At 44.3% G+C, this 10,057-nt stretch overlaps 1 protein-coding gene across 2 annotated transcripts; it reads right to left on the bottom strand.

The window, feature by feature from the left end:
* Window positions 1-1,127: 1,127 nt before the first annotated feature.
* Window positions 1,128-9,574, bottom strand: LOC138577288 (uncharacterized). Of its 2 annotated transcripts, XM_069649615.1 has the most exons (4): window positions 9,277-9,574; window positions 9,079-9,138; window positions 8,737-8,895; window positions 1,128-8,471 (listed from the first exon to the last, which is right to left on the bottom strand). In XM_069649615.1, exon 4 carries the CDS (start codon window positions 7,264-7,266, stop codon window positions 3,130-3,132), a length of 4,137 nt encoding a protein of 1,378 aa, XP_069505716.1. In that variant the 5' UTR covers window positions 7,267-8,471; window positions 8,737-8,895; window positions 9,079-9,138; window positions 9,277-9,574; the 3' UTR covers window positions 1,128-3,129. The 2 variants fall into 2 exon arrangements, with proteins under 2 accessions (XP_069505716.1, XP_069505717.1); XM_069649616.1 differs by lacking the exons at window positions 9,079-9,138; window positions 9,277-9,574 and having other exon boundaries at window positions 8,737-8,941.
* Window positions 9,575-10,057: the final 483 nt, after the last annotated feature.

Genomic DNA, 10,057 nt, shown 5'->3' with positions numbered 1-10,057 from the left:
CTTTGTGGATAACACCGCTTTTTCAGGGGATTACGCAAGCAACCCTTTTAATTTTAAACATTACAACATTAACTACGCCGCCCTTTTTAAGGATGGGGTCGTCATCCCCGCCAAAGCCTACAGCCCTAGTTTTCAACAGAAAAATACAATTAGGGAGTATCTGGGACTAGTCTCCATCAGCGGCAAGCACATGCGCGATAAAGGATTTGTGATACCATGTGACGACTATGATGGTGGCTACACCTTGCTGGCTTTTGATTTGAGACCCGATAATGCATCATCAGGACATTATAATCTGATTAGGAATGGTAATTTACGACTTGAGGTCCGGTTTGCTGCAAATTTACCAAGTACTGTGAATCTCATTATTATGGCCCTATTTGACTCTGTCATAGAACTCAACAACCAGCGACAGGTGCTGTACGATATGTAATGGATACCTACCAGATCATGCGTTTCCTGCGAAAAGACAAACATGCTGTGAAAACATTTCGAGGCGTGTATTCGTGTGATAACATTCCACGGAGTATACCGGGGGAACTGCCCATCAGCTTTGTTGTGAACACCGACCCCCAGCATCAAGAAGGAACACACTGGATAGCTATGTTTATAGACACTGTTGCAATAACTGTTTTTGATAGTCTGGGGTGTTTCCCAAGCCACCCTATATATGACGGCGATCTACTGGACTATGTTAAACATATACCACCCATAGTACATTATAATAGAGCGCAGGTGCAGCATTCTGAAGCCGTGACATGTGGGCAGCATGCTTGCTACTTTGTATCTAAAATGTCTGAGAAACAGGCACTGCGGGCTGTTATGCAAACCTACTCTCTTGATCTCAGGCAAAATGATCGGATGGTGACGGCTTTTGTGAACAAACGTAAATATCGCCGGCCCCCTGTAAATGTATATAGTTTTTGCCAGAAATGTAAGTGTGTTAATAATCAGTAGATATGTGTACAGGGCTAAATAAAAACATCTTGTACTTTTAAACAGCTGTCTCCTTCCTACGTGTGTCATGTTTAATATTTTTTTTTGTTTTATTTTTTTTATTTTTTTTTTTTAAACAAACAAAATGTTGTACTAGCCATGCTTGAAATAATTAGACGCAAAACGTATGGTTGGTATAAATAATAACGTTCTTTTATTACAAACAGAACCTTTGTTTATACAGGCTGTAGTGGGTATAGATATAAAGACATTTACATAAACACATATTTTATCACAAACAGCACAATTGTTTAATCAGCAGGTGTGCGTATACTTATAAAAACAGATACATAAACCATATACATATACATATGACAAAGGTTAAAAACTGTTCTTAAAATTAAGAGAAAACACAGTTACACACTAAACCAGGCCTCGCGTTTGGGTTTATTTTTCTTTCTTCTTCTCTTTACGGAAATATCTAGGGACTCAACATCCTCGGACGTGGTTTTAACACCATTGTCTTTCAATGTCTCAAGCAGCTCGCGATGCCCCATGTTTCCCACTAAAGTGGCCGGAATGTTTAAGTCCGCAGCAGATTGCATGAACAGATCCCAGCCCCTAGGCTTTTTGTGTCTTCCAAAGGCCTGTGGGTTGGTAATGCTGCGAACTAAATCATGGACATTTGAACCTTTGACAGGCGTACCTTTATATACAAACTCCCCCTTTGCGTTCCAGGGTACCAGCCCCTGCTCACCGGTCATCTTGTTCAACAATAATTCCGCATTCTTACGATAACGGGGGTTAATGGTATTCAGGATTTCAGAGACCAGGGGATCAGAAACGGGGTGTCCGGGATTTGTGTTGCCGAGACTCGTAGGCTCTTCAGGGGGCATGTACAATGTTAGTTTGTTCTTCTCATTGGCGGCTTGTCTAAAATGTGTTAAGTATTTCTGGAGAATCGCGGAATAGAGGGTAACCTTGTCGTAGTCTGATAAATCATGCCGACGTAGGATATCTTGCATTTCAGAATCGATCCGGAGGGTTGCTGATTTTCGAATATCAGGCTCTTCCCTGTTATGGGTGCTCAGACCATCCAGCTGACGCTTGTCAACCAGATACATCTTCTGACTGTGCTCCATTAACCGCCCCCTAGAAGCCTGGTGATCAGAGGCAATGCAAGTCCTAGGAGCGCTCCTATGAAACCTCCAGATTGTTTTAAAAGCTTTCTTTTAACTTTTATGGAGGCCCGCTTGTTACCCAGCTTCTTGAGGATTAGCTTCTTCTTTTTTAAGACACCTAGTTGACGGCCGGATAGCGGTACGTTCCCCCTGACGGTATTGAAGGCAATCTCGGCTATAGCCGATACTAGATCATCAGAAGCCGAGCACAGAATGGCCCTGCGTTGCTGGGGCGGTGCCGTTACTAGCATTTTAAGGAGAGCGTAGTTCCAGCGTATACGTGCCGTCATGATGGTCGGTCGCTGGTACTAATGAGGTCTGTTTTGCACCTCACCGGGTTTTTCTAGTGGGCTTCTGTATGTAGACGACTGGTAAATCCGGATGGAAAATACCTGTGCGCAGTCGGTAGTCCTCTAAGGTGTTTGTCTTTAAATCCACCAATAAGTAGCCATAAGGTTTACGGGTAGCGTCTTCAAAGGCCTCCATGAAAAATCGGCTGTTACCCGGATACATCTGGCGTGCTAGAACCGAGAGTTGTTGTTTATCTCTGGGGTTCTTAAACAGAATGATATAACTGGCATTTAGAGTTATCGAGCGGTTGCCCTTGCCCTTGTAGAATAAATTCTGTACAATGTAGCAGATACTAAGACTCCTATGATGTGAGTATTGTGTAAAAGCCTTTTCCAATTCGGGGCTCTGACCGCCCTCCATCATGAGATCATCTACGATAATCATGTTAATAAGGTTTGGTGGTAGCAACCGGTCATCATTCAGAGTCTCTGGTAACCCCTCCACAAACTTCAGATGCGGTATTTTAGAGGCCAGTTCGTTATACAAGTTCTGCCAGCACGAATAAAACCATATGACATTATCAGGTGGGGCCGACATGGTGGTGCGGGCATTTTCTAGGAGCTGTTTGATAAAATAGCTTTTACCGCAGCTGGAAGGACCCGCTAGCACGCATGAAAAAGGGTGTTGAAGGCGCGTGTCCATCATACACGATGCTTCCTTTTCAGTAACCGTAGGGTAATGTTTTGTAGTCGTTTGTGAGCACCCTTTTATCAAACACCACCCTCAAAGTCTTCTGCAGTGTCTGGGTGCTGATCTCCCAGCGTTTTTTCTCCCGCACTATGGATGGCTGCTGCACCACAATAGATTTGATGGTGTTTTCTAAAGTGTACTCGCGCACCAGCTCTTTCAAACTGTCAAAATTGATCTTCAAGCTGTTGCTGACGTTCAAAGTGATGCCTTTTACTTTCATACAGACCGCCCCTGAGGATGTGCGATAGGAATATGTTTTGGGCCCTGCAGAAACAAATTCTATAATGTGCTCACCAGGAGCTAATTCACTTGTTAGATTACCCAGATAATCACCCATTGGGGGATTCACCTGGCCGGGGGCGCTAACAAAAATAACCGAATCGGTGTCGTGGTACAGACACCTCTCCTGGAGAGCATCCATGACTGTATAAAGTTCCAGACGGGCATGAGCGGTTGTGAAACAGGCGATGAATATGTTTATATTGTTGGAGCACGTAGGGTACTCCTCAGCGTATTTCCAACAGAGGCATGCTGTTTCCTCATCTATAAACTGCAGGCTTGAAATGTCATAACCTGCGTCAAAAAGGTAGGCTGTCAACTTATCAGGGTCGGTTATAATAGATGTGTTTGGTAAATTAGTTCTCTGAGCAAATTTACCCCATAAGGAATTTAAGCACAGCTTGGCTAGCTGCTGTCTGGAAGGGTTATTCTCGATGAATTCTGGTCTTAAGCGGATACCCTGATGTGTGTAATAGTCCTCTATGTACTTCTGGCGGGCTGCGGGGTCATCGCAGCCCTCGGGGTATCCTGAAGCTTCTTGTTTGCTCCGCAGGAACATACGAATGTACTCGCAAAAGAGTTCTACCGTAATGTTCTCAAAGTGCCATATTTCATGAATCTTCCCCAGACGGTACCCTTTCTGCAAGGCTACTTCTAACTCGACGGTACACCAGGTACCTGTGATCGAATGCTCCTCATCGCTATGTGTGCATTTTTCAGTCTGTTTTGACTCTGCACAAGCCATGCACAATGGGAACATGAGCTTACCAGAAATCCTCTGAGGGAGGACCGGAAAATAAAGCTTCTTAGGGGGGTACACCTGGCATTTGATCAGTCCAAAATACTGCTTAATATCCCCAAAATTTTCATAGATGATCCGGGGGTGTCCTAAAGGATAGGGTTTTGAATGATTGATAAAGGGGTAGAGGCTGGTGAAGTCTAAGTAATGTATCTTCTCACCAGGGGCTGTTTCGTGGTAGAGCTTGATGGCATTAGTCCTACCTCCAAAAAGAGCGTCACGCGGTTCTAGGGGTTCTGGTAAATTCTTATGCTTGAGAAAAATCTTTAAATCAGAATCTTTTTTCAACATTTCGGTCCACTCATGCTCCCAAAGCGTAATAACGCGCAGACCCCGGGTCTCAAGAAAATTATTTTTTAAAAGAGTTCTCCTGTAAAGATGATCATACGTACACGCCGTCAGGGTGTTATAGTCATCTTTCTTATAACATTGTGGACACCCGTGATAAAAGCACCCATTAAACTCATAGGCCATCTGCACACCGTTTAAAGACGCATAGCCGTCTAGAAAATAGGGTCCGATCTTTTTCTCTCCTCCGCGCAGGGCATGTTGTATAGGTGTCTTGATCTGTTCAGACATATACATTAGCCACTGGATGGAGGGTGTGGAAAATCGTTTCTGGCGTCCATGATACATGTCTGGGGGTATGAGGGCTATTGTTTCAGACTTTAGAAACAGTTGCTTGTATATATGCATACACATGCTAGCCAAGGTGATGAATGTAAAGGGATCTACATATGTAACAAAATGTATCTTCATCTCGGGGTTTTCAGGATCATCCATAGTGTGGACCTGTCGGGTCATGTCTATGATGCCGTCTCGAAAACTGTTGCAGGCTGTTCTCAAAATATTGACGTCTTCACGACAATAGGCTTTTAGTTCTCTCTTAAAATCAAAAACCTGTGTTCGGGCCTCCGTATACCATTTAAGAAACGCCTCCTTGTCATCAGGCATCATGTATTCTGACCCATAACACTCCATAGGGGGTATGGCTCCCACATAGCTCTGATTCTGTACTGTATTAAAGAAATGGGGGAAATACCCTTTGGACCCAGGGAAGCCAAAAGCCTTAGGCAGTTTGCTTAATTTCATGGGTAGAAAATTCAAGCTGTCGATAAAGCGGATTTTAAGGTCTGGCACAGCGAGGAGTTTCAACTTTGCACCCTGAGTTATCAGCTTGACATCGACTCTCTCTTTAATCAGTTGTTGTATTATGAAGAAGCCATCGTAGCCCTGACTGTTGTGTGCCAAAAAGCTATACCCGTGGAATTTTTTTGTCAGAAATGTTTTAATGAAGCGGCTGACGCAGTCAATTCCAGCGAATGACCAGCGGTCGTCACGAGTCAGATGCCTGGCATAGATATAGTTGGGTATGTGTATGCCGGTCTCCTGCATGCACTCCATATCAAAGATTATGTAATTCTCGGTTTTGGCTATTTCTTTCGGGTGTGTCATATAACACTGGTGTTCATCCACAGAGACCACTTCTACATCACAGCGGGGACATATCCGACCCTTGCATTCATGATTGGCCTTTATAAAACGGCCACAGGAACTGCAGTCTGTTTTTAGATGACATACGACTGTACCTTGAGCCGCCTTTTCAACGTGTTGTTGAAGACAGTCTTTGGATCGGGCAAATGTTTTACACCGGGGACATTTAAAGCCTGATTCACTGGTCACCACGCAACCGTCTCTCTGACACATGTTACAGTGTAAGTGGCACCTGTGAGCGGTTTTATTGCTGTATATGTGACAACAATGCGGGCATAAATTGCGAGCCCCTAGGAAACTCTGAAGGTTTAAGATTCCATAATAGTGCTGCTCGTGGTGTAAAATATATATAGTGTTCTTATTCACATTGTCACCTGCCGGGAAGTATTTCCAAACCCTGTCCTCATTATACAGGATTTTGATAGGCACACCAAAGTGATCCTCAAATAAACGCAGATCATTAAAACCAACCATAACATCAGGTGGTATACCCAATACGCTGTGAACCTCCATAGCTCTTGCCTGAATGTATCCATCTGTAACGGTTCTAGGCTCTAGCAGGCCTATAATGCTTGCAGCCATACATATGTTCAGGTCCCCGTAATTAAAATCCAAGAGCCAGCGTTTCTTCTTGGAAACCACCATACTGTAAAGGGTTTTCTTCAGGGGTCTGTACACACCACCCTCTCTAGCCCTGACAACCACCGACACGAGTCTCAAGGGCTCGGTCACGACCAGTTCCGCCTTACTTTGTAGCAGTTTTCCAATGTTTTCTAGAAACTGCAAAACATCAAAGGTCTGCCGAAACGATCGCCTGGTGAAAAGAGGCCTGTTTAAAACAGTGCTGTCTAGGCGTATCTGGACAAAATCGTTAGGCCCAACCGTTTCAAGAATCTGAGAGATGAGCCTTTCAGTAGTTTCTGTGATCACTAAGAGTCCTTGACCGGTTGATCTTAACCTATCCAGATTTATAAAGCGGAACACCTCATAGTGTTCAACGCTTCGAAACTTTGGTAGATCTCGCTGGTATGTGCCCATACTCTGCAAGAAAACCGCGTCAGTTTCATCCGGAGGGGGTGTGTTTTGGGGTTGAGCCTCTAAATCTTTAAGGGCTCGCTGCATGATGATCATTTTAGCTTTTCTCAGGCGTTTGAGAAACATTTTTCGCTGCCTGAGGGTTTGAAGCCATTTTAAACGGCGTGCCGGTAAATCTTTTAAAGAGATACCTCGTTTTTTAACAAGGTTTGAGGGGGTGTTTGTGTTTTCCAACACTGTCTGCAGTGTTTCGGGCGTAGCATTTAAGCAGGACTCGGTTGTACCCATCCCAGGGTCCACCCCTGTGCTTAAAGGCTCTGGGGGTTCTGCAAAACCAGACCTGGTCGGTATATGCTTTTGTAACACCCATTTCTTTTCAAGTTTGTTTTTACGAGTTGGTGGTGTGTTCTTTTTCATCCTTTTTTTAGCTATGGTGTTCACCCTGTTTTTAGAATCCCTAGCGAAAAGGGCTTGTTTGGCCTTAGACACGCGCTTACGCATGTCTACTAGATGTTTTTTACCAAACAGATGTCTCAAGCACCAGGCCTGACGTCATAATCTAGAGCTGTTATGCGGGCCTGATAAGTGTTTTTCCTTTCGCAGTTTTTTTAAACCGGGGGCCCGAAATAACTCTTTTACAACGTGTCCCTTTTTAGAAGCACGGATATTTACAAAACTGTTGGCTGTGTTGAGATTCACAGGCGCTGGGTTATTTAAGGGTTGTATATTCGACTCTGTACAATAAATGCGGGGTATGCGTCTTTGTTGGTTTATACCGTTGGGCCCCCTGTAGGACAGATCAAGGGGTTTCGGGGAATATCCTGTTTCACGGATGACAGATGCATATCCGCAGTTTTGAGACCCTATTTTTATGGGAGAATCTGAAATTATTATAATAGGTGTCGCCTCTAGGACGACCCTGGTGTTAGGTTGAACACCCACACCTTCTAGAGCTTCAGAAGTCCTAATAGATCTCTTGGTGTTAGGGACCGTAGGTGTGCATGCCTGGGGTGGTGTTATATCTCTACAGCCCGGGGGCCACAAGAGCTGATGACCAGAGCCTATGCGGATGGGGATTGCTGGCGAGTACACAGGTGGCGGGGTGATCTCACCCCAAGCCGGAGACCCCTGTGGCGGACTATCAGAGACTATGCGGTTGGGGATCGTTGGGGAGTACAAATGAGGGGGTGGGCTCTTACCACAGCTGGGGGTCCACGGACGTGGGCTAACCGTCCCTCTGTCTAAATGTTTTTCGGAGCCCACTACCGGGAGCCCCGGGCCCGGTATAAGCGCACACCCTGTCTGTGTCTCCTGGGGAGATACAGCATTAACAGGTGCTACAGGTATGAGTGATTCAATAGGCAGTGGTATATGATTGTTGGGAACAATAATACGTTGGGGGTTAATGGGTACTACAACATTTGCAACCCCTTGAGACACCCGTCCCCTTTTAAGAGATAAGCCCCTCTTTTTATTTAAAATGAACTTGTTTGCAGACCCTTGAGACACCCGCCCCCTTTTAAGCTCTAAGCCCTGCTTTTCATTTAAAAGGAGCTTTACTGCCCCATCTAACACATCATTACAAACAGCGACTTTATACAACTGCGGTGTAGGCGGCTGACCTGCAACTGGCGGGGTTCGAGCTGTCGGGGTCACAGTGGACGGCTGCGCTATAACTTCTTTCTCAACAGCTGCAGCACACGCCCCTAAAATAAAAGAAAAAAAAAACAGTTTTAGTTTTATATTAAAGACCAAGTAATACATTACGGCACATTGTTCAGGTCAAACTCGAGGTATACGAACCCCTTTAAAATATTAAAAGAAACTGTATGATAAAAATTAGGCCTGTGCAGCACTCTGTAAAACCCCATAACGGACCGCTCATGTTCTTCTAAAGACACGTTGAAATATTAACGACACCTGCTATGGAAAAAAAAGAGTAGCTCTCAGTGATCCTTTAAGCATACTTACATTCTGTACCCCAGCCAGGGTGCTTCCTTTTTAATGACGGGTTCACTGCAGGTGTTGGGTATCTGGCATGGGTCCTGGGGGTGGCATCAGAGGCTGATGGTCCAGCGGTCTGTGGATCTGAGGAGGGGCGTGATGCCGTTGGTCCCACACGGGGTGTATCTGCAATAAAAACCAAAGAAAACAGTTACCACCAGGTTCTACATCAAATCGTCACATGGCAGACCTATGCTTCAAATACATCATCATGTTTTACACTAAAGACTCAATTTGTGGAAAGCATCAGGACTCCTATAAAAAAAAAAAAAGCATACATGCTTTACAGGGTTCACCTATAATAATTACCTGCTACAAGAGCCGATGCCTCTCGCACACCTGCAGAAGCGGCGCCCGCATGGATCACCGCTAGAAAATAAGGAAACAACATATGTTATTGTAAATACCCATTATTAAATAACTATAATCATCTTATGCTCGTGCCATAAAAATACATTATGTATATTAATAACAGTTACTAATAACATCTGTATTAAAAGTACACACCGGCGGTATTGATACTAGGAATTCCGTATTCTGCCAAGAGGTCGATAAGTGCTTCGGAATTTATACATGCGTCTTCCAAGGAGGCATCCCATGCAGCATAGCCATCTGCTGGAAGCAAAAAATAAAATAAATAGATAAATAAATAAGCCTCGGGTCTCCCATACTGCAAATGCCCAAACCTTGGGGGTAACAGCCATCCACACGTACAAGAAGCACAACAACCCCTGCTTGGGGCCCTTATTAACTGTGGACCCTTGGGGATCAACTCGATGGGGACCTGGACAGGGAGGCTAATAGTTCTGCCCAGCCTTGATGCATAACATTCTTTAAAATGTACAATATACCACACATTTTATCCCAAAAAAAAAAAAAAAAAACCTTATCCCTAGTGTGCGGGTCAAACCGTGTCACAAAAGAAATGAATGGCCATTTTGCAAATGTGGAATACTTTTTTTTTTCGTTGGTGCCTAAGACACTCTTATGGCCCAGGCATACCCCAGCCAACCAATGGTTCTGGGTTGGGGCTAGTCGCTTTGCCCGGGGTTGTTGAATAAATATTATTTAAAAACCCAAAGTGCCCCATTGTGGTGTTTCCTTGTGCTAGCTTTATCAAACAATAACATCAAACATAGTGCAAATGCCTTGCAGAGTTATTTCAAAACAGCTTTCTGAAAGTTAATGGCTTAATTGGAGCAGTAGATATGCTCCTGTTGTAAAATAAAATGCCTAAACCAGGTGTGCCATCATCCCTTTGATTTATAAAGAACAGGGTGTATACTTC

The sequence above is a fragment of the Ambystoma mexicanum genome, chromosome 1p, assembly GCF_040938575.1.
Source record: "Ambystoma mexicanum isolate Mex_15411 chromosome 1p, UKY_AmexF1_1, whole genome shotgun sequence".
Classification (NCBI taxonomy): Eukaryota; Metazoa; Chordata; class Amphibia; order Caudata; family Ambystomatidae; genus Ambystoma; species Ambystoma mexicanum.
The sequence above is the reverse complement of the archived record's forward strand: the minus strand, read 5'-3'. Positions and strand labels throughout refer to the sequence as shown.